This window comes from Daktulosphaira vitifoliae, unplaced genomic scaffold (assembly GCF_025091365.1).
Source record: "Daktulosphaira vitifoliae isolate Bord-2020 unplaced genomic scaffold, ASM2509136v1 Scaffold_1, whole genome shotgun sequence".
Lineage (NCBI taxonomy): Eukaryota > Metazoa > Arthropoda > Insecta > Hemiptera > Phylloxeridae > Daktulosphaira > Daktulosphaira vitifoliae.
This window is the reverse complement of record NW_026099572.1, coordinates 59803041-59827392: the sequence shown is the minus strand read 5'-3', so window position 1 is coordinate 59827392 and position 24352 is coordinate 59803041. Positions and strand designations below refer to the sequence as shown.

At 24.2% G+C, this 24352-nt stretch overlaps 4 protein-coding genes across 10 annotated transcripts; 2 read left to right on the top strand and 2 right to left on the bottom strand.

Moving 5' to 3' along the window:
* Positions 1–536: 536 nt before the first annotated feature.
* LOC126895246 (clathrin light chain) lies at positions 537–4779 on the bottom strand. 6 transcript variants are annotated; one of them, XM_050666897.1, is made up of 8 exons: positions 4755–4779; positions 4148–4304; positions 3932–3997; positions 2537–2578; positions 1565–1663; positions 1330–1441; positions 1236–1247; positions 537–1109 (listed from the first exon to the last, which is right to left on the bottom strand). In XM_050666897.1, the coding sequence occupies exons 2-8, from the start codon at positions 4293–4295 to the stop codon at positions 923–925; spliced, it is 666 nt and encodes a 221-aa protein (XP_050522854.1). In that variant the 5' UTR covers positions 4296–4304; positions 4755–4779; the 3' UTR covers positions 537–922. The 6 variants fall into 6 exon arrangements, with proteins under 6 accessions (XP_050522854.1, XP_050522853.1, XP_050522855.1 ...); XM_050666896.1 differs by lacking the exon at positions 4755–4779 and adding an exon at positions 4464–4650; XM_050666898.1 differs by lacking the exon at positions 4755–4779 and adding an exon at positions 4464–4648 and having other exon boundaries at positions 3932–3994.
* Positions 4739–11765, top strand: LOC126895239 (ankyrin repeat and zinc finger domain-containing protein 1-like). 2 transcript variants are annotated; one of them, XM_050666874.1, is made up of 12 exons: positions 4741–4905; positions 4974–5227; positions 5298–5474; positions 8013–8161; positions 8454–8565; positions 8790–8938; positions 9010–9235; positions 9424–9576; positions 9738–10092; positions 11109–11250; positions 11325–11486; positions 11547–11765. In XM_050666874.1, the coding sequence occupies exons 2-12, from the start codon at positions 5104–5106 to the stop codon at positions 11718–11720; spliced, it is 1923 nt and encodes a 640-aa protein (XP_050522831.1). In that variant the 5' UTR covers positions 4741–4905; positions 4974–5103; the 3' UTR covers positions 11721–11765. The 2 variants fall into 2 exon arrangements, with proteins under 2 accessions (XP_050522832.1, XP_050522831.1); XM_050666875.1 differs by lacking the exon at positions 9424–9576 and having other exon boundaries at positions 4739–5227.
* Positions 11766–12363: 598 nt separating this feature from the next.
* Positions 12364–14229, top strand: LOC126895249 (pre-mRNA-splicing factor SPF27). The gene is made up of 5 exons (XM_050666904.1): positions 12364–12550; positions 12823–12915; positions 13344–13516; positions 13592–13702; positions 13942–14229. The coding sequence occupies exons 1-5, from the start codon at positions 12476–12478 to the stop codon at positions 14132–14134; spliced, it is 645 nt and encodes a 214-aa protein (XP_050522861.1). The 5' UTR covers positions 12364–12475; the 3' UTR covers positions 14135–14229.
* A 119-nt stretch (positions 14230–14348) lies between these two features.
* LOC126895238 (colorectal mutant cancer protein) lies at positions 14349–21017 on the bottom strand. Its single transcript, XM_050666873.1, has 13 exons — positions 20773–21017; positions 20322–20533; positions 20108–20256; positions 19915–20028; positions 18171–18309; positions 17967–18031; positions 17534–17683; positions 17126–17266; positions 15802–15989; positions 15598–15735; positions 15048–15527; positions 14890–14992; positions 14349–14783 (listed from the first exon to the last, which is right to left on the bottom strand). The coding sequence occupies exons 1-13, from the start codon at positions 20886–20888 to the stop codon at positions 14685–14687; spliced, it is 2094 nt and encodes a 697-aa protein (XP_050522830.1). The 5' UTR covers positions 20889–21017; the 3' UTR covers positions 14349–14684.
* Between the last annotated feature and the right edge of the window lie 3335 nt (positions 21018–24352).

The following is a 24352-nucleotide window of genomic DNA, read 5'->3' as shown; positions in this document are numbered from 1 at the left end:
TATATATACTATTTTCTAATGCATTTTAAATATACTTTTTATATAAAATATGCACATTACTTTTTTAACGATAATGATATTTATCACTTAATGTAATATAATTAATTTTGATATAAATCAAAATTTTTGTGAAATCTGCATTTATATGAAACATAAATTAGTTAAAATTCTATTTAGTGCCAAATTAAAAAGTAAAATAGCCACCCTTTCTATTGGATTAAAGATTATAATGAATTTTTTTAAACCAAGTGCTATTTATCATTAATTTTCTAAACTAATAACTTTTCTGAAAAGATAGCATTTTTAAAATCAATTGTTTCAAAATCATTTTTGATCACGTAAAACGTTTTACTCTAGGTGCATTATATCTCTTTTTTAACTAAAACATTAATTCAAATACAAAAGAAATCAACATGTTGCCTATTTTTTTACAAGGTTTGCACAGTTGTAATAGAAATCTTCATTAAGTAAATGTCTTCATGATATAATTAAGGCTTTTAACTCTAATTTGACCAATAATAAGTAATTAATAAATATTGACTTTAATACACTATTTTATTTATTTATAAAATCAAATATTTGATACTTTAATAAAAAATTTAATTTTTTTAATTAAGCAAGAATAAATATAATAAAAAAAATTTGTTTCATAAGGAAGCTATAATACTTGGGAATTAATAAAATTACAGAAATTTTCATGTACAAAAAATCTAATAAATAAAATGATATGGACTAATACAATTTAAGTGTTTGTAGTATATATATATATATATATAGTTCTTTATAATTATATTGCAACAATAGTAAACAAATAATAAATAATTAGTATTAAACAATAGATTTTACACTGTCATTTAAAAATATTTTTTATAAATCATTTTATCTATGTATAGGAATGACAGAAATACATGTATAATGAAGTTTATTTAGTTGGTAATGGTTTTTTAAGAGGCATTTGTTTTAACTGAAGAATAATAGATCGCATACGTGTAACATCTTTACTTGCACGGTTGGCTTTTGGATTGAAATCACAAAGTTTTGTAATACGGTCCCATTCAGTTCCAGGTTCAATATCATCAGATTCGGCAACAAATTGTTTTTCAGCATTTCTGATTAAATAAAAAAATTAACATCAGTAAAAATGAATGTTTTTTTTTTTTTTTTTGATAAACAGAATGTAAATATTATTTATAAGGCAATTTTTATATTATAAAAATCATATATTTCCTACTCACATTGCAGATTCACTATCCAAAAAATGATGCAGTTAATTAAAAAATATAATTAGTTTTAATATTAATGAAAATTATAAAATAGTAAGATAAATACCGGTTAACATCTTTAGTTTTAGCAATTTGTTCTTTATGTGATTTATACCATTCTTCTAACTCTTTTTTTGCTATTAACCTCAATTCTTCTTTTTTCTTTTCTTCGTTGGCATCTATATATAAATTTCATGATTTGATTATTGAAAAAAGAAGTTTACTTGCATTTTAATATTAATATATAATATTATATTGTAAATATAATATATTATATTTATTTTATAGTTTCAGTTTTATACCTTTTTCTTCTAACAAAGTTTTCTGCTCAGCCCTCCATTTTTTAATCTTTTCAGCTTCTTCTCGTTCAACTTTAGGAGTAATTATTGGGGATGAGGTTTCTGGAATAAAATAAAAATAACTTCACTAATATTATTAAAGAAAACATAATTAACATTAAGACTAAATAAGTATAATTTGTTTTATTATTTACCTTGATTTAATACTTATCGTACTAATTTTTATTCAAAATAAATCCTCCGTAGTAATAATAGTAACAAAAAACACTATTTAAAATGTGAATAATGAACTAATAATAGAACTTTTTTAATTTGAAGCTCAAAGGAAATGATATTTTTTAAATTTATTAGGTTTTCAACTTAAGAAAAAATATTTCTTTTTAAGATTTTAAATCATTTATTTGAGTCATTTTTGAATGCACAACGCTAACCCATACACCATTAACCTGTCTTTTATATAGTTGGTTACACAATAAATACCCTGATATTCTCAAAAGTATACCAATAAAAACTAAACAAAAAATTAGGAAAACATTTTTGCAGAAAAATCTTATTGGAAGTATTTCTAAATTACCAAATTGTGGCATAATGAAAATGTTCTATCTAAAATTTATAAATCTCGGATTTGAAAGAGATAATTTTTCAAGTATACTATAGTTTTTCTTTCAAGTATTCAAACTTTGTCAATGGAATGAAATTTAATATAACTTCTTACTGATGGTCTCTACTGTATTTTTAAATTTTACAAAGATTTAACATTATTGAATGGCCCAAATAAGAAATTAAAATATTTTATAATACAAATATAATAGTATCAAGCAAGTTTGTTAACTTATATGCCAAACTAAAAAATAAAACTGGCATGCTTTTAATACTCCAGTCATAATAATAATATCTACAAGCATACTTTTTTTTAATTCAGCAGATTGAAAAAAATGTTTTTAATTTCTAAAGACATCCATTTGGATAACTTACCGTCATCACTATGAGCAGTTGTACCATTAGTTAATCCATTTTCTAAAAATAAACAAAATAATACGAGATTTTCATCATAAATAATTACAATTAATTAGATTACTATGAAAAATAAGAAATAAATGTTAATAACTTTAAAGAAATTATTCATTTTAAATAAAGATATATAACATAACAATTAATAATAACTCATAAGGGAGACAGTTTTAATTTATAATTTTCTATGATAATAGATTCTTCTTCTTCCTCGCCTTAATCCCAACTACTTGGGGTCGGCCGCTCTTATCCTAAACTTCCACTTGACACGATCTCCCGCATCCTCTACGCTCACATCAGCTGTCCTTATATTGCATTCAATAACATCTTTCCATCTCTACCTCTTCTTCCTTCAACATTCATTTCTACAACTGTTCTTACAGCTTCCGAATCTTCTCTTCTCATAACGTGACCAAACCATCTAAGTCTATTTTCTCTCATCTTATCCACGATTGACGCTATACCTATACTCCCTATTATATGCTCATTTCTTATCCTATCTTCTCTAGTTACTCCACTCATCCATCTAAGCATTCTCATCTCTGCTCTACATTCTTATCGACCGTCCAACACTCTGAACCCTACATCATAGCTGGCTTCACTACAATCTTGTAGAATTTACCTTTCAGCCTCATTGGAATTATTTTTCCGCATAAGACGCCAGACACTTCTCTCCACTTCAACCACACTTACTTAAACCTGTATCAATACCACCGCTCTTTTGCACAACTGATCCTAAATACTTGAAACTTTCCACCTCTCCAATCATGTCCTCACCTACCTTGGTGTCTTCTTTAACAAACTCNTTGTCACTGATCTTATTTCACCTACCTTGGTGTCTTCTTTAACAAACTCGTACACTATATACTCTGCCTTACTCCTACTTATTCTTAATCCCTTTTCTTCAAGAGCTGATCTCCACACCTGAGACGATGATAATAGATTATTCTTCTATATATATATAACCAAAAAATAAATTTAAGAATGTACAGTAAAATAATATTTTTTATTCAGTTTATAAAGCCCTACAATTTTTAGCTTTTTTTGATAGTAATACTCATGCAATTAAGCTCGACTATAAAACAAATTTCAAATGTAATTACTAAATAACTAAAAATAAAAATCTACTTTCTCACAAAATAGCATGGCACATATTGAAATTCTTTACCTTTTACTAGAGATTTTATAATTAACAGCAAATTTTTTCAATGAATTTGCATAAATTATGTACTTTTAATTAGATTAGTTTTTAACATTTATATCTTATGTAGGTTTTATGCAAAAAAAGTTTTTTATGCATTCAACTTTTTGTGTTTAAATATTTACATATTAGTAGAGACAAAGGCTAATGAAACTCACCCTTTACAGTGTTTATCATTTGATTTTCTGCACTATCTATTATTTCAAAGCTGCTTCCTGAACCTACTTAGATGTTATATGCATGTCATGCGGAAAATCACATAAAATACATAAATTAATAAAAAAAAAATGCAACACAAAGCATGCAACCATATTTAAAAAAACATCTATTTTAAATAATAATATATTTATTTTTACATTTTATAAAAAACATACCATTTGATAATGTTTGGGTGACACCAATTGGTATACTTCCAGTGTTGAGATCGTCTTCTAATCCAGCTAATTGAGACTGCTCGCGCGCTAGGAATTCTGCAGCGGGATCAACATCACCATCTTCAAAATTATCTCCAAAATTATCCATTACAAATAACTAAAATTCGATTAAATAATTAAAAATGTACAAAATATGTACGATAAAACATATGATTATTTTAAGTACATATTTATTTATAAAGATAATGATTTTATTTATTTAGGCATTTAATTTTCCTTTATAAATACAGAAACATAAACACTTAAAGTAACTTACAAAAAATAATATAATACTTTTGAATTTATTGGAAATGGATTTTACGCTAATAAAAATTATGAAAGACCGATTTAATATCTTACTGATATTAACGATTTATACGACTATATCGAATCTGTCTTATGAATGATCAGCGAATAAGCAACTTATGATTGTGTGGCACTCACAATTATAGATAAGGCTACAATAATGTACCAGATTTTAACATATCACAGGCATGTCAAATACATGACAAAAGCTTTTACATAAAACAGCTATAACCAAATTACATGATTACAACTTAATACTTACAATTTTTTTTTAAATATACAACACATCACTGTATCAGTTAAATTTTTTAAAATAATAACAAAAATTGCTAAATTTTTAATGATAATGATAGACTGTATTTCCCTAATGAGAACTGCCGGTTCAGATGATAAGAATAAAATAAGAATATTGAGTAAGCAAAAATTTGAAAAATTATCTGAAGATATTAAAATTTATTTAATTATTTTAATTATTAATAAGAGTTAAAACACCTGGAACGCAGTGAATACTATAAAATAGTTAAAGAAAGCATTGAGTTTATTTAGAAAACGTTTTTGGATCTATTTTAATAATATTTAAAATAATCAGTTTTAAATTATTAATAATAAACATGCTACCATCAGCCAGTAAAAGTGTTGTTATTGGCAGTTCTGACTACATCTCATTATTAGATGGACTCAAAATCATTAATCTTAATTCACCAAAAAAGGAAGAAAATAACATAAAATCAAAAAGTATAGTCAAATATTTTAATTTTTAAATAAATTTTTTGTATGAAATGTTGTATTATAACTCTTTGTATAGATAGTGAAACTTCTAAACACAATGTATCATATATGCATTGTATTACATGCCAAATAGCTTTTGAAGTCGATGAAGAACATAAGGCTCATTATAAATCTGAATGGCATAGATTCAATTTAAAACAAAAAATAAGAAATAAAAATATTCTTAATGAATCAGAATTTTTATCATTAGAAAGTAAGTTTTCATAAAAGTACTAGCTGTTTGTTTAAAAAAAAAAAAGCAAATAGTTTATCATGATCAGTAGTGATTTTATCACTTTTAGGCCTTGTAAGGGTGTCAACTCTGTTAAATAAAGAGTTAACTACTGATCATGATAACCTATTCGATTTATTTTTTTATAATAGTACATTTATCCACTCCTTTATAATATATTTTTTATCTTTCACTAAATAAGGGTATATTTCTATCATTTTGGAAATCAACATTTGTTACTGATATTTTAAAATCTAAAATCTATAGTTTCTAATCATCTTTATTATATTAGTGCTTCCTAAGATATATTCTAAAATTGAAAATTTTAAATTCACATCTATTTCAAAAAGCTTTCTTGTTCCTCAACAACATAGTTTTAGCAGTAATAAATTCACACCGTATTCTTTCTCTTGTGATGCTCAAACCAACACTACTGATTTTGAGAAGGCCTTAGACAGATTAGATCATAATTTGTTAATAACTAAACTAAATAATTTACTGTTTTCTTATTGTCATAACTCAACTTCTTTATCTGTCACAGAATTCAGTTAGGATTAAAACCAAATTTCTGAGGCTATTGATGTTAAATCAGGTGTCCTACAGAGAGATCATCTCACTTCTTTATTATTTAATTTATTTATAAATGACTTAGTTTTTACAATTAATTATTCAAATATATTACTTTTTGCTATTCTTGCTAACATATTTTTAATTATCAATTCTATAAATGATGGCAATGACTTACTATTAGATTTAATCAATTTTAACCACTAGTGAGATTTTAATGTTTTTCAATTGAACATAAATAAATGCCAAGCTATCATGTTTACAAAAAAATACAACAAATATTTCTTATAGCTACAAATTGAATAATATCACTTTGAATATGGAACTCCAGTTAAATTAATGCTGTTTAAAATAAATTTGTTTGATTCATTGGATTAAAAACAAAAATGTTAAGGCCTCCTTATTCAGGTTATAGTAACATTTTTAATTTTCTTAATCCTATATCTCTATCAGATCTAAGAAATGATTCTTATATAAGTTATTTTTAAAAAATTATATATAATGAAATAGAAAATTCTCATTTATTAAACCTTATTAATTAAGAAACTAATAATTACCACGATAGAGATAAACCTTTATTTCATATTCCCCAATTTATTGTATCTATTTGAAACAGTATTTATTAATAAAGGAAAATATGTATATATATTTCCATACCTCCTGTAGATACATAATATTCTTTCCTGGTACCATTCTTTTATTATATGGAAATGATTTTAGTAATAAATTTAAAAAAATTATCATAATGCTGCTGTCATTTTTATTTTGTTAAAGCTTTTAATTATTGTTTTATGAAAAATTATTTTGTAATTAATTTTTGTACATTGTTTTCGTAACCTTTAGTTAAATTGTCATTTTTTATTGTACATCAAATTGATATTCAGTCCATAATTTAATAAATAAAATATTATTCTTGGGATAATAATACAATTTCAAAAATTTAATTGATGAATAACATTTTTTTTTTTAACATTTTAATATATAATTCATATACAATACAAAATATAATCCACTGCCATAACAGTTTAAAAGGGGCCAAAATGTTTTTGAAAATTTTTTGTTGTTAGTAGTTCAACTTATTTTATATAACAAATAATACAAGTTATTATATTATTTTTTAACTTTATTTGACAAAAATTACAAAACAAAAAAATTATTGTAAAACTAGTTATGGTTTTATTTGTTAAACCCATCTCAATGGACTGTTACCATTGTAATTCAAAATCCACTGGACAGATTTGATTGAAATATATACAGCTTATTGAAAGCATAAAAATTAAGTGCCTGATCGAAGGATTTTTTTTCTTATTAAAAATTGTATTTTTAATAAACAATAAACTAGAGTTCTTTTAAATGAAAATTCTCAAATAAATTATCAGATGCCACTGTTTTGTTTATTTGTTTATTTTGTTTATATTATTATTGGCCACCGCAAAGCATGACTTGTGAGAGGGGTTTAAAAAATATAGTCATATTTGGTTTACAATAATTTTATTTTACTTTTTGTCAAATAAAGTTAAAACATAATATAATAATTTTATATTATTTGTTCTATAAAATAAATGTAACTACAGTCCAACATAAATCCTATTTCTATACTCATTTTTTCACTTCTTATCCCTTCAATATGAGACAAGTAACTTCTTTTTACTTACATAGAATTTTTAAAAATAAAGTGTTTGAATTTATTTTTGTTTAAATAAGAATTGTTTTATGTACAACAAAATATTTTACGTTTTTTGATATCACCCATTTTTAATTTTTTGTTTTTCATATTTTGATTATGTTTTAATAAAAATTTTTGCTATAATTTTTATAATTATAATATTATTTAAATTTTTTTCTTGATCTGATTTAATGTATTTTAATGTATTTCTGTTTTCATTTAAAAGTTATATTTCTAGAATCTCTTAAAATGTATGAAATAAACACAATATTTTATTTTATTTCTAGAAAATAATGTTGATTGTTCTTCCAGTGATGAAAGTGATAATGAAATTTTAGAATATAATTCGTACTTTTCAATTGAATCAAAATTGTTTTTTGAAAATAAATTGGGAAGTGCAATTTCTTTATACAAATGCTTAGTAACAAGTTCTAAAGTAAGTTAGAATATTGAGACATTTTTGAGAGAAAATTTTAAATTTATTTCATTTAGTATTACTTCAGTAATTAATTTTTATTTTTAAATGCTAGTTCTACTGTTATAAAATATCATTAAAGAATTAATTTTTAAATAAAAAAAAACGACTAAGAAACTTATTTACTTTGTTCTTTTTTTATTGTTAGAAAATCAAATTAATCATTAGGTTTTAAATTATTAAAATGAATAATTTAGAAAATAATGAAATTTGTAATTATAAAAATGTGTAATTAAATTTTATTATTTGTTAGGATATTTCAAATGAAAAAGAACTTATTAAATCTGTAAAATTATTGTGTTCCGAACCAAAGTGGCTCATTGTTATGTTAGGAGGTGGTCGATTTTCTGCTGCTATATTTAAAGGTTTCTTATAAATATTTCTTATATAAATATTATTAATAAGTAACTTATCTGTTATTTTTCTCCATTTCATTTTTATCAGCTGTATTATAAAAAATATATATATATGTGTATATAGAATGTTCAGTATGTAATGAAACAGGTTAATTGTTATCAATAATAAGAACAAGAACCTGTTTCCTTACTAGCTGAACACTCTGTATATTGTTATATAATTTTGTTTTTAGGAGAAGAATCGATTGTTCATAAAACATTTCACTCATATACTGTACGTGCTAAGCAAGGAGGTTCTCAAAGTACTCAAGATCGATCTAAAGGAGGAAGTAAAAGTGCTGGTGCTAGTCTTCGTAGATATAATGAATCTTCTCAATTAAAAGTATCAAAAAAAAAAAAATTAATTTCATATAAGTTATGTGGTCTCATATTTTATTGATTATTATTATTTAGCATGTACAAGATATATTATCTTCTTGGACTACTCTTATAAAAGAATGTGATCGTTTATTTTATCGGGCAATTGGTCCTTTTAACCGAAATATTTTATTTGGTGGAACAAATCCTCTTTTAAATAAAAAAGATCCTAGGTTATGTCAAATACCTTTTGGAACTAGAAGAGCCATTTATAATGAAGTTTTAAGGGTTCGAGAACAACTTTCTACTGTTTTAGTATATGGTGAGGTTCAGTAAAATAATTTTAATAAATTTTTATAAATAATTTCAAATATTTGATTCAAGACTAATTAACGTATAAAAAAAAAATGTATTTTAATAAATAAAATAATACTTCTGTATTGAAAGCTAATAAAATAAATAAATAAATAAATAAAATATTTAAATTCAAATATATTTAAACTATTTTAGATAATAAGGAAATTCTGTATAGCTCTATAAAAAATTACTTAAACAATTTATTAATAAAAAAAAAAATTAAGGAAGCTAAACAACATAAATGTGATGAAGATAATTCAAAATCTATCTTGAAAAATGAAAATGATATGAAGTCTTTAGTTATTGGTAATACCTTACATTGATATTTAAAATACTTGACAAACCTTTTTTATTTTTAGGAGAGCAGTGTTATTTTATTAAATTTTATTCTGTGTAGTTTTTCTATCTTTGCAATAGAATATGTTAAATATATATTGATAATATTTTTCACATTTTTTTTTTTTTAGATAGCGACAAAAGTGATGAACATAATAATTCATTAGTACCATCTCTTAGTGAGGAGGATAATCAATTACCTAATTATAATCATTTTAATAGATTTAAAGATTTAAAAAAAAGACGTAAAAGAAAAAAAAAACCTAAACAACAAATATCTAATGAAAATCATGAAATAGAAGAGTTAAGAATTAAACTTTTATCATGGATTGAAGAAAAAGTAAATGTAGCAGTAGAAAATTTACCATTAGTACTGGGTACAAAATCTGAAGAAGAAATAGAAAATTATTTAAATACTCCACTAGATGATTTAAATAATACCATATTACATCTAGCTTCTTTGAATAGTTTACATAACCACATTTAGTAAGTATTTTGTTTAATTTTAATAAATTATTAGTTATCAATTATTTATTATCTTATAATTATTTGTCTTTTTAAAAAGTAAAATGTTTATTTTTCAGTAAATTCATAAAAGAAATAAAAATTAGTGCAAAAATGTTTATCTTACTTTTTCTTTTTAATCATAATCATAATTGTTGAAAATATATATATTATCTTCAATGAGAAGATATTACATTTATTATTATGTTTCTTTGTCTATAAAAATTTTCAGCTGGTACCTGACTGATTTTACTGTACTATATACAAAAATACTTAAGCTACTTTTTGAAAGTTTTCTTTATATTTTAACGTTATACAAAACTTAAAAAATATTGGATTTATTTTTTAATTATTATTTTTGTCAATTTAAAAATAACTATTAAAGTTAGGTATTTTAAAATAAAACCAATAAATTTGTTGGCAAAATAGGTTGCTGAAAATCCCCTTGGATTTTTAATTTTTTTTTTTTTTTTTTTATAAAACCTTAATAATAACAAAGTTTTAGCCAATTTTGTATTAAGTCAGATATCAATCTATACTGGGGTACACTGTTAGATTCCACTATACTGAATTCCAACTGTACTGGTTTTTTTTTTTTGTTTTTTTAGATTATCTATTGATTAAACTATTACTTATTACTTATCAAAAGGAATACTTTTATAATTAAAATTTTTTTATTTAAAGGTTTGGTTAATGGATTAAAAATGTTGAAACTCCAATTTATAAACATCTAAAATATTTTGTTTATTAAATTGTTTCTAATACCAGTATTATTGGAGTTATCTTAACTTATTAGAATTGTATGAGATGTGGCAATTAAATAAGGAAAATCTTAATAATCTTAATGTTTTTACACATTAAATATTATAATATATATACAAATATTAATGTGATTCAAATAAATTATGCACTTTACATATTTTTAAATGTGTATGAAGATCATATAAAAGTGTATTACTATATATGTCAGTTAATTTTATTCTAATTTACTGTTATAGTTTATTATTAAAAAATGGATCAAATCCAGCTTTAAAAAATAAAAATTTAAAAACACCGTATGATGTTGCAATAGACAAATCAACACGAAAAGTTTTTAGAAAATTTATGGCCGATTATCCAGAAAAGTATGATTATGAAAAAGTAATTTTTTTTAAATTTTTTATAGTTGTATATCATAGTACATTGATTATAATTTGTTTGTTTTAATTTATTAGGCTCATTTACCAGGTGCATTAACTTTAGAACTACAAGAAGAATTAAAAGAAAGGAAAAAAGCCAAACAAAAACGTGCAAAAGAAAGAAAACTGATAGAAGAATTAAAAAAAGAAGAAGAAAAAGAAAAAGAAAAATTTCTCAACCTAAGTGACCGAGAAAAAGTAAAAGAATTTATTTTGATAACATTTATAAGTATTTTATATTTAAAATTTAATTTCCAGTGTGCAATTGCTGCTGAAAAACGTTTAATTGCACTTCAAGGAAAAGTTTTTGTATCTCGATGCTTTTATTGTGGATCAAATATTGAAGAAAAAGTATCTTTTGGATACATGGATTATAAATTTTGCAGTACACTATGTGTTAGAAATCATAGGCAACAGAATATTGCAAAATAAAAATCAATTTATAATATTAAATGAACCATTTTATAATATATTGAATCAATGTTTTGATAAGTCTATGGTATACAAAATGTCAAAGTTTAAATAAAAAATTCATTTGATTTTAAAGAGAAAATTTTTTTTAACTATTATATATTTCATTTATGAGATATTATTTGATGGTTTTTAAACAGTCCTCCTCTTCTATTAAAAAAAAAAGTAAAACTCTTTTTAAAGTTAAATTACATTTATCAATTAATAAAAAAAAAAATTGTTATTTCTAAACTGCAATAAACAAAAATAACAGTATATTAGCATTATTGTTGTAAAATTCAACAACAAAATCTATTAATTAACATAAAATACTAATTTTGAATAAGTATAGTCAAATATAGAAAGATTTTTTAAGCGTTTGATATTAACTCAAGGAGGTGCAGGGAGCGGGCCACCTACGAATCTATGAAGATGACTTCTTTTTAGCATCCTCAAAAATGTAAGTCTAGTTGCACTTATGTTAAAGTATTGTTCGGTCAATTTAGATTTCAGCTGAAGTGATTTTTTGTGTTAATCGATTATCAATTATTGTATATCTTATCATAAAAGTGGCAAGACTGCTTTTTTAGTTTGTCTATTAATTTCTTTTTTTATCAACTTATTTTATATCTGTTTTAATGATTTCGTTTTATTATTATTTAAGGATTATATTATATAATATTCTAAAAATTTTGCTGTCTGGAGCTTTTGAAATTTTTGATTTATAATTTTATAAAATGGCTGGTGAAGTTATTGTTGATGCTCTTCCGTATATAGATCAAGGATATGATGAACCCGGCATTCGTGAAGCAGTAAGTTGAATTATTATAACAAAAAATTAAATACTCTAAATAACCATTAAATTTGCCTTTATTTGAAAAAAATAAAGCTTCTCGTATCATATACATTGATTTAAATTTGGGTTTAGACAGTTGTGTTTGTGTTACTCATAAATTTTTAAAAATAGTAATATAAATTGTACTAATGTGAGAAATACTAATAAACAAATATTTGTTTATTACTTATATATACATATTATTTTTATGATTAAATTACAAAATATAATTTAAATTGTTTATTTTAGGCAATGAGTATGGTTGAAGATGAAAAACGACGTTATAGACCTTCAAAAAACTATCTTGAACATTTGCCTCAACTCAACATTTCAGCATTTGAAGTAATTATAAATATCATTACATATTTATAATTTTACTAATTATATGCATATTTCCCTAAGACAAAACATTGATAACACCACTGCTCTCAAGGATTACCTCGAACCTGTCAATTTTGAAATTATATAAACAATTTTTTTAGTCTTAAGAGAGACATTTAATTGCAATTTATAATCATATATTTTGCTGGGCCATAGTGTTTTGATCATAAATTTTCTAATGAAAAAAATCTTTTTTATTTCTTCTATTTAAGTTATCAAAATAGTGATATTAAAAAATGTATTAAATACATGGCATTGCCATACAGGCAGAGATTAATATTTTTATATATCCTAGGTTTTAAATCAAAATTTTTTTTTATAAAAAAATTGATCTCTTTTATTTATATTATGTGGTATATAAAAAAAATAACTTCTGTGTTATATTTTAGACTGAAATGATGCGCTCAGAATTTGATAGACTTCAGCAGCGTTTGCCAATGGAAACAATGAGCATGAAACGTTATGAACTACCACCTCCTCCTGCAGGAAAACTTACAGATATGTCAGCATGGAATGAATGCTTAGAAAATTCAATGGCTCAACTTGAGCATCAAGCTACAAGGTATATTAAATTCTTATTATTATTTTTTTTTTAATTTTATACAAATTTAACATATCTGGTTTAAATAATTTTTAGAATAACTAATTTAGAGTTAATGACTGAATTTGGTACAGAAGCATGGAAATCGTATCTAGAAGTTCTAGTAAAATGTGTTGCAGCAGCTCAAAAACAAGTTACTAAATTAAGGTAAATATTTTTAATATGTTTGGATTAAGAGGGGACTAATGCCATAGAGCTCATCTCAAATTTTACATGCCTAGTGATGATTAATGACAATTTTTCTGGATTTTTTTTTTTCTCATCAGTTTATGAAAACAATATTTTCCATAGTGAGGCTAATCTTAAGATACCCTTATGAATCTTAATCCCTATATGTGTATTTAATATTTTCATGTTAAATTAAAAATGTTATATAAAATTTACAGAAAACAGATTCAAGAAGTTAATTTTCAACGAAAAAATGTACAAATGCAAGTAGGAGAAAAATTGAGAGATTTAGAAGCTAATTGGGTTGGATTGGTGAGCAAAAACTATGAAATAGAATTGGCATGTGCCCATCTAGAGAAACAAATTAGAGCCCATGAAATTGCCAATGCTAGTCAAATAGAAACGAGTTAAAAAAATTTAAGATCATGACATTACTCATACCATGTAATTATGGTGAATGATGTGTATAAACAATAGTAATTAAATCAATATATTTTTAATTTTTATGTTGTCTTATAATTTCATGTATAAAAGTATAAAAAAACACATATGTTTAAAATATAAATGTTTACATAAAAAAAATTGGATCTTAGTTAAATACTATACTAAAAATACAATTGCACTATAAGTTTGATTTGTTAATGTGAAGTATAAAAGCTACAGTTGTAATAAAAAGATGTATAATTTGATCAAAGTTGAGATTATTAAGAATTCAAGTCTTGTTAAATAGCCTATAAAAGCTATTGTATAATCAATAAGCTTTTAAAAAGCAATAAATAATTATCTTAATATAGTAAAAGTACATTTAAAGACTAGATCTGATATAGTTAAAATCAAATTTTCCTAATAATACAAGAAATGGATGTTAAATTTGAAAAAATATATAGTATTTCAAGTAAAACATTTTATAAATGTTCATTCAAAGATTAAATGTGTTTCACAGTAAGAATCATTTCATGTACTATAAAGTAGTTTCGCTTCTTTCTGTAATTTTATTTTGATTTCCAGAATTTACTAGAGTTTTTTCAAGTACACTTATTCTTTCTTTTAACATGTTAACCTGAAATTTTTTTTTTTAATAGAAAAACAACAATATTCATATAATTATAATTATTAATAAAAGAAGACAAAAATAAGTTTTTATAATTCTTTTGCTTAGAAAATACCTGAAGAGAATGGTTTTCAACCATTATTTCAATTTCTGATTCCAATTTTTTCAAACGTAAATGTGATTTACGTTTAGATCTCTCTAAATTACGTTCAAGTAAACTGCAAAAAATAATTTGATTATTATTGAGTAAAAACTAAATTAATGAAAAAATACCTATTTTCTGTTTTGAGTTTTTCAATTAATGAAGTATTCTGTTTTTGTCTAGCATCAGAAGTTTTTGTCATCTGTTGTAATGCTGATGTAACTTCTTTTAATTGATTCTTCAATTTAATATTTATTCCCTCTACACACTCAAAATTATCTTCTTTTAATTGCCGTTCTAACTCTCGAATTGTATTGAAATCAATTTTAGACTTTTCTTCACTATCAGATAAATGTTTTTTCACGTTTACATATTGTTTTTGTAATTCTAAGTATCGTTCTTGCAAATCAAATTTTTCTTCACGAACACTCATCAACTCTTGCACAAGTACAGCCATTTCTAAGTCGATTGGGGTTATTTGACTTCGACTTTTCAGTTTTGGTAAATCATTTTCATTAGAATGATACGATTCCAAAACAACAACAGTTGATCCAATTTTTTTCTTTTCTTCATCTAAGTGGTGTAACTGCTCAATAATAGTATCTTTCATTCTAATTTTTAAATATAATATATTTTATAAGATAAATAATTTTTTTTACTTAGATCTTAAGTATAAATTACTTAATTTCTTCTTCAGTTGCAGTTCCATCAGAAATTGATAGTAACGTTGAATAGCAATTCATGATTTCTTCTCCAATATTGACTTCTAACTTCAAAGCAATCATATTAGATTCATATTTACCCAATAACAAATAAAGTCTAGAATTTTCAACATAAAAAAAAATATACATGAATTTGACAAAATTTTAATAAATGACCAATTACTTGTCAGTTTGGGTAGCTGATTGCTCAAACATTAATTCCAATACAGCCATTTGAGAGCGAACATAATCTAACCGAGCTTGTAATTGTTCAACTTGACACATTAAAATTTCTGTGTTATTAGGCTCTAATATTACAAAATCACTGGAAATAGTTGGTTTACATTCATCTAGTTCTATCTTTTGAAGAATCTAAAGAACCAAAAAAATATATAGAGAGCGCCATTCAAGGATTGAAAAATTGTCAATTTTATACAGTGAAGAAATGTCTAGTTATAAAAATGGCCACATCCACACCTCACCACTAATCATTATTTTAAATTAAACTTAAAAATTACTAAAATACTGGAACATTATTTTTCTTAATTAGATCATTATCTAATAAATAAGGTAGTTAATTATGTATGTTATTCTTAAAAAAAATAAAATTGACAACTATTTAAAAAATTATCTTAAAAAATACTTAATAATAAATAAATCAATTAGTATATGTAACTACTAAAATCCAAAAAAAATATTCTCGAAATTTTTTATATTCATAAATATTAATTAAATAGTTTATGATAAAAGAATCCATTGTTTATATACAGAGTGATTAATTAAAAATAAGATACTAATTTTCTCGGAAACTATTAAAAATTTTAACTTTTTTTAAAGAAAAATATTGTTTGATTTAAAAAATTCTATTATAATATGTAATTAATTGTTTTTTCATCCCTTCAGAGATATGTACCTTTACATTATTTTTTTCAAATGAGAACTCTTATTTTTACCTATTTTTTTAAATTATTTAAAAATTTGGATTCAAAATTTGGTTGGGTTTCATTAATTTGGTTTTCGTACAACCGTAAGAAACAATAATCAATTTTTATGGTAGTTATGAAGAAAATTTTTCCACAATGGTCATTCAACAATGTATGATAGTTAAATTGTATAAAATATAATAGTATGTATCTATTAATAAATATCAATGACTTCTTTATACAAAACAGAAATTTGGTCTAAAAACACTTAATTTTAACACGCAAAAACAGATGAACACTTAATAGGATAAAAAAAATTATAAGAACAAACTATATATTTTTTTTTATTATATTATGAAGGTAAAAATAAGGGTTCTCATCTAAAAAAATTAATGTAAAGATTTTTTACCACTGAAGGCAAAAAAAAAAAATTACTTAACTACATATTAATGTAGAACTTTTTGAATCAAACAATATTTTTCTATAAAAAAATTAAAAATTTTAAAAGTAGTTTCCAAGAAAATGAGTGTCTTATCCTTAATGAATCATCTTGTATAGTAACTACTTATTAAAAATAATACACACTACAACTTTAGTTTTTTCTATTTCAGCAGTGTCATCCATCAATTTTTGTAATTTTACTTTCTCTGCTAGTTTTGATGTTTCTTTAAGTAAACGACTAGGAGACATTGGCCCAGGCGAGTAGCTACTATCTGCATCTTGAAACTAAAAGATTATTCTCGTTTTAAATTGCATTATAAAAAATCAATTATTCAATTAAGCATATTTTAAAAATTGTGTTTTAAAACAATTGAGCAGTAATTTCATCTAAAAAATGTAATTAAACATCCTTTTATTTATAATTTAAATAACAATATTACTTGAAAACTTTACAATAAAAGATAATGTCACTGGATACATGAGTATCTTCTACTTTTTCCTCACTTTAATCCCAACTACTTGGGATCGGCCAGGATACATGAGAATACATACTTTTAATAATAATTCTTTTTCTTCTGTAACTTCTTGTAACTTTTTTTGAGTAAGTTTTAATTCTTCATCTTTCATAGCTAGTTTAGTATATATATCCATATACTTATTGTTTTTTGTTTCATCATCATTGAAACATTGAATATCATCACCCTTTATAAAAATTGATTTTAAAATATATCTCAGAGTATTAAATTTTATAGAACATATTAAAAAAGTAATAAATTATACAAATTTAATTACTATTAAATAAATAAATAAAACTGATATAATATATTATATCAGTTTTAATAAAAGGATAACCTTCATATTATAAAGATTATTCTTTATAAATAAAATTAAGAAAAATGAATTATAATGTTATCACTGAATTAATATTTATAAAATGTTATTACATAGTGTATAACTATCACAGACAATTGATTTTTTTACATACCTCTTTAGATAAAGAAACTGATTCTTGAATTAATGAAAATGTTTCAACACTTTGTACATCCAATTCTGTAAAATATACATATATAATATATATTAAATGTGTAATAGATATATTATATATATTACACATTTAATATCACAAAAAAACTTTTATTTTTAAAAAATATCATTATGTTATTTAAAATTTTTATGTTTTATGATTTACCTGATTGACTTTCTTCAATTTCTTCAGTAATTATCTGGGATCTCTGTAATTGTAATTTACGAGCAAGTTCAGCAATAACTGAATGCAGCTCAATTATTCTTTCTTCATATTTTTGTTTAATTTCATTTTCAGTTTCAACCTAGTTACCAAGAGCATTAATACGAATTCAATCATACAGAGTAACTTGTTTAACACTAGCCACTAAATTTCTTTTAAATAATTTTTTTTTTTTTTTGGTTGATTTATCCACTTTATTTATCTGTTATGAAATTTTTTTTGTCTTAAAGGGGTGTCGTTATTATTAGATGGCAACATACATATCTAACTAAATTTTAAACTGGAAAATTATGTAATTAAGATAGTGACTTAAAATGACTTTTTGTATAAAAAGTGATGATAAAAAAGTGGCAACAAAAGATGATAATATGAAAAAAAGTGGAAAGAATATTTTAAAAAATTACTTAATGAGGAGTATCCAAGAGAGACATTAGAGGATATCTTGTGGAACAAGGGACTAGTAGATTTAATTAGTTAGAAAGAGGTATGGGAGGCTGTAGCTTCAATGGAAACGAAAAAAGCAGTAGGACCAGATTAAGTGCCAGTAGAAGTATGGAAAATATTTGGCGATGTTGGCATAAGGTGGTTGAAGAATGTTTTTAATAAAATCATATTAGAAGGGCAAATACCAAAAATATAGTGGAATAGTATTGTGGTGCCAATATTTAAAGGCAAAGGAGATATACAATAGTGTGAAAATTATAGAGACTTAAAATTTATGAGTAAAAATTTGAGAAAGTAATAGACAAAAGAATAACAGGGGAAACATCAATAACAAAGAATCAGTTTGGTTTTGCCTGTAAAGTCAATGATGGAGCCACTTTTTTGTGTAATACAACTAATAGAAAAGTATAGGGAAATGAAGAAAAGGCTGTGTACAGTATTTATAGATTTGGAAAAAGTGAATGATAGTGCACTGAGAGGTTTTTTTAAGCGGGCATTAATGAGAAAAAGAGTCTCAAAAAGGTACATTACTTAGAGGATATGTTTGATGGCACTTGTACCAGTGTAAAAAGTGATGGCGGAGGAGTAACAGAAGATTATAGAGTAAGAGTAGGAATGCATCAAGGTTCTGCTTTAAGCCCTTACTTATTTTCTGTAGTGATGGATGAAATTACTAAAAAAATACAAGGAGAGATACCGTGGTGCATGTCGTTTGCTGACAATATAGTGTTAATAGAAGAAACCATGGAGGAAATTAATCAAAGGCTAGAGATGTAGAGATCAGATCTTGGAGAAAAGGGTTTAAGAATAAGTAGGGGTAAGGCAAAGTGTATAGAGTATGAGTTTGACAAAGAAAAACACAAGGTAGGTGAAATAAAGAGATTAATGACAATAAGCAAGGACGTGATAAGAGGTGGAGAATTTTAAGTATTTAGGATCAGTTGTGCAGAAGAACATTGGTTTTGACAAGGATGTATGATACAGGATTATGTGAGGGTAGGCAAAGTGGAGAGTGTTATGCAATAAGAGAATTTCAATGAGACTGAAAGGTTAGTTTTATAAGACTAGCTATGATGTATGGTTCACACATTTATTTTCTATTTTATAAGTAAAATATGTATGATTCCATTTAAATAAAATTGATACCCCTATAAAACATAAGGAATGAACTTTAAATATATTTTATTATAGGTAAATGAAGATAAATATTTAAAAAAATAATTCATAAATATAAATGGGTTACTTTAATTAAATTTATGGATTCTTCAAGAGCTTCATTTTTCTCAGTTGCTAATGTTAATTGTTTATTAAGTTCAGTGATTTCAGTTTTTAATGACTTTAAGGCTGCTAAATGTAACTTAAATGTATAAAAAATCATATAAATATTTTAGTAATTTCAAACAAATCGAACATTTAAATTGCAAAAAAATATATACTTTATTAGCAAGATGAAGTAAACTGCCAGTATTTGCGGAACTTCCACTTTGTAATAAATGTTGCATTCGTATTGAATTAGGTTCAGGGCTTAGATCTCTAGCTCCACTATCGAATTCCCAACTTTCATGTTTACCTCCAGATAATGCACCTTAAAATACAAAAATGTAAGAAGAATATAAAGAAATCAAAAAATATTTTTTTTATAATATTTACCTAAGCTATTATCACTACTAGTTGGTAAATATTCTGGAAGAGGATCATGGTTGTGAACACGTAAAGCATTTATTTCAGTTCTTAACTCTAAACGTCGCCTAACAAACTCATCAAATGATATTCTTCCAGTTTTATCTGCACCTAGTTCTTTCATCAGTTTATCAACACTGTCTTCAAGATTTAACTGACGACATATAGTCAACAAATCTCGACTAAAATTCAGATTTAATCATTTAAATTAGTGGTTATAAATTGTAATTTATTATTGCAATAAAATCCTACAATAATTTTTAAATGACAAAATTATCTTTAAAACAATCAATAGTTTAATGGAAAATTTTAACAGTTTAACAGCTACCAATCATTTTTATATCAAAACAATAGAATGTCTGTAAATTTTAACTATATGGTAAAAATATTTTAAGTAAAGAATAAAATGATGAGATTGTACCTATCTATGAAACCATCACCATCACCGTCACAAGCTTGAAATAATTTTCTTGCACGTTCTTCTTCACATAAAGAACTTGTTTCCGCACTTTCGCAGACTGATTGTTGTTCGTCCATCACTCATTTCTATTTTAGCATTATATATTTAAAGACAAAATTTAATTTTAAGTTAAGAAAATAGAGGAAATGTTTATATATAAGTAAAAAAAAACTATTAATGTTTACATTAGTTTTAACATCCTTATCAGTACAAAATACATGATAACAGTGTCAACAAATAATAAAAATAATACATTTAATAATAATGAGGCTTATCATCATAGCTGATAATTTGTTCCATTATATTTTTGACAAAAATCACTGAACTCTCACTCTTCTAAAAATGTTGAATTTAAAAAAATTAATTTTTCGAAAAAACAATTTGAAAAATAATAAATACCTAGATTACAATTTATCATAAGTAATGATATCTACTGTCGAGTGGCTAAATACTATGTATTATTATATTCAGTGGTGTTTTGGCTGTATATGCGGATTTACGGTGTTTAAAAACAATTTTTTTATTAACTTATAATATAAATAAAAAAATTATTTATGCTCTATTTTATAGAAAATTACTCACAAACAGTATATACCTTGAAATAGAAATAGAGTGTTTTGAGAAAACACCCCTGATTATATTAAATATTACAATAGTGCAGGGATATACTACATACTTCGAAACATTCTGATACATATTATTAAAGATCATCAATTTTTGAGGTATGGCGTTGTTGAAAGGAATGAATCTAGAAAAACTAGAACCATAAATGTAAAGAATAAGTCATTTTCTATATTAGTGGTTTAGTATTATTGATATTAGAATTCAGCAATTTTAGTTTTTAGTTAGTTAGATGTGTACCTAAGAAACTATTCATGTTCCTTTGTTGTGTTTATGTTTTCATCTTGCACGATTAGTCATGTAATGAAAGGATATTCTCGAGAGAATGCGTACGACAACGGGAATATTCTTGAGAATTTCTGTAGAAAATGACAGGAAAACAATCCTGGCGGATCATAGGCGATTATCCCCTGCTTAGACTATAATCGTCTACTAAAAAGACTCATCACAGTGGAGTTGGGACAAGTATAGATGATATCTAACAGTGATTAAAATCACTATCATTAAAAACGGTTCGATGAAAATTTGTAGATACTACTTAATTTTTAGAAGGAATTGTTGGAATATTCCAAAAGCATCATTAATTCCTGTTTTCTTGAATATATTCTGATTACGAGTCTTATGGTTTATAAGAATAATACAGAAATAAATAAATATTATAGAAATTAAATTTAGTATCAAATTGATACTCAATATTTTGTAATGTATTTTTCACAGAGAAATTAATAAGTAGTCGTATATTTAGTTACCATTATGGAAATCGTGTATCAAAATTGTAAGTATCATCAAGATAAAGCATTATCTTATCTGTCGTATAATAATAAAATGAAATTTTATTCATTTTTATATGGTATAAATGGATTTTTAAGAAATATAGCTGCAAAATTCCTACATGAAAATATTTAAAACTAACTCTTTTTATAAAAAAAAAAAAATAAATCATATATAATTTTGTTTTAAGAGGGATTAAAAAGAATAATATATTTACTCCCCATTAATAATATGATAAAAATAAAATATAAATTAAAAACGCTGCAATATCTGTAAGCCATATAGAATATCGTCACAACGATTGTCAATTTAATCACAAATATTGATTAATATAAATTTAGCGTACAATCATATAAACCCTAGTGATAACTGCGACCATACTGGAAATATAAGCAATAAAAGTATAATAAACAAGAATCCTTATTTCTTTTTGTCCGTGAAGTATTAATTTTTTTTGTTTTATCAATGCCCGAGTTGTGATCGTCGTTACTGGCTATTAAGTTTTACCAGTTTTATGACTGTTAATTTGCTATATTAAATAAAAATAAATATTGCCAAGAGCAAAGAAGCTCATGAAAAAAAAAACGGTAGTACAGTGGGATCGCGGGACAGTATGGACGTGGCATAGTTGGTACAAGTATAGATAATATCTGACAGTGATTAAAATCACTATCATAAGAAACGCTTCGATGCAAATCTGTAGATAGAATTTAATTTTAAGAAATTGGTAGATTATTTCAAAAGCAACAATAACTCTTATTCCCTTAATTTTATCCCGATTATTTATTTGATTTATAATTTTAATATATGAATATTGATGCAATACTTTTTATAGTGACTATGGAATGATCGAGAATCTTCGCGACGGATAGGCAACATAAAATGCATATAGCGCGAATATTCTCGATCGCTCCGTATGAGAATTCTCTAGAACTTAACACAATATAAAACGGCGTGACGTAACAATAACGTCAATCAGTTAGTTAGCCAGCCGTCAGTTAATCGGTTAAGTAATTAAGTACACGTAGTGCATTAATATAATTTTTATATAAATTTTCTTAATGTTTAAACAATAAACCGTCTACATTTTTTCTGTTATATAAATTAGTGTTTTTATTTATTTTAAATCAATAAGTGAAGCACTAAACTTTTCAATAAAAAAAGTTTGTTATTTATAAGTTAAAAGTTGTATACACTGAACTACAAGAAATTTTCGTCAGAAACAAAAATATACTTTTCTAAATCAATTTTTTGCGATGTTTTCAAATGTGCAATTAGACTTTTTCTATCACTTCTAAGTTTTAATATTAATAATAATATTAAAAAATAAGTATTTACATATAAAAAATTATTAAGAACAAAAAAAAATTGTTTTAAATTAATACTGATTTTGATTATTAATATATTCAAAATAAGGAAAATGACATATTTAACCTATTTTTTTAATCCTGTAAAGTTGATTTTTGTGAAAGTTTATAATAAAAAAAATTAATTTATTACCATAACTTTTAGCTAAATTTTAAGTTTGAAATTGACATCATTAAATAGGAAATTTTATGAAAATTAAAANAAGTTTGAAATTGACATCATTAAATAGGAAATTTTATGAAAATTAAAAAAATTATGTCGTTAAGATTAATATGCAGCCAGGAATTTTATAATATTTTTATAAATAGTTATTATATTTCTATAATATTTATAAATACCAATAGTAGTTATTTTATAGAAATTTCTTATTAAAATTTAATAAAAATCAAATGAGTTGAAAATTTATTATAACTTAAAAAGAATTAAGATAAAAATGCATAAAATTCCTTTGCCATACACGTGTTGGAACCTTGTACCCCAAGCGCGTAAGATACAAGTATTACCAACTCGGCAACCGTACGTCGCTTCTGTCGATTAAAAAAAATGGTAATTTAAGCTACTTCAAATTTTAAAGCTATTTTTCTCGACTTAAAAATAGCAAAAAAATTTAAATAAGTTTAACTTTCTATGCTATATCAATTTGATTTATATAATATTTATGAAAATCTGTGTACTCCCCTTGTCAGGTATTTTAAATTAAAAAAATAAAAACGGTAGCACAGTGGGGTCGAGGCACAGTGTGGACGAGGCATAGATGGGACAAGTATAGATGATATCTGAC

Coding starts and splice junctions, on each gene's coding strand:
- LOC126895238 (XM_050666873.1), bottom strand. CDS start 20,888: ATGGACGAACAACAATCAGTCTGCGAAAGTGCGGAAACAAGTTCTTTA. Junction 20,257..20,321: donor TAGTAGTGATAATAGCTTAG/GTAAATATTATA, acceptor TTGTATTTTAAG/GTGCATTATCTGGAGGTAAA. Junction 17,267..17,533: donor AAAAAGAATTATTATTAAAA/GTATGTATTCTC, acceptor ATAATCTTTTAG/TTTCAAGATGCAGATAGTAG.
- LOC126895239 (XM_050666874.1), top strand. CDS start 5,104: ATGCTACCATCAGCCAGTAAAAGTGTTGTTATTGGCAGTTCTGACTAC. Junction 5,475..8,012: donor AGAATTTTTATCATTAGAAA/GTAAGTTTTCAT, acceptor TTTTATTTCTAG/AAAATAATGTTGATTGTTCT. Junction 10,093..11,108: donor AGTTTACATAACCACATTTA/GTAAGTATTTTG, acceptor TTACTGTTATAG/TTTATTATTAAAAAATGGAT.
- LOC126895249 (XM_050666904.1), top strand. CDS start 12,476: ATGGCTGGTGAAGTTATTGTTGATGCTCTTCCGTATATAGATCAAGGA. Junction 12,551..12,822: donor AACCCGGCATTCGTGAAGCA/GTAAGTTGAATT, acceptor TGTTTATTTTAG/GCAATGAGTATGGTTGAAGA. Junction 12,916..13,343: donor TCAACATTTCAGCATTTGAA/GTAATTATAAAT, acceptor GTTATATTTTAG/ACTGAAATGATGCGCTCAGA.
- LOC126895246 (XM_050666897.1), bottom strand. CDS start 4,295: ATGGATAATTTTGGAGATAATTTTGAAGATGGTGATGTTGATCCCGCT. Junction 3,998..4,147: donor CACCCAAACATTATCAAATG/GTATGTTTTTTA, acceptor ATAACATCTAAG/TAGGTTCAGGAAGCAGCTTT. Junction 2,579..3,931: donor AATGATAAACACTGTAAAGG/GTGAGTTTCATT, acceptor GTTTATTTTTAG/AAAATGGATTAACTAATGGT.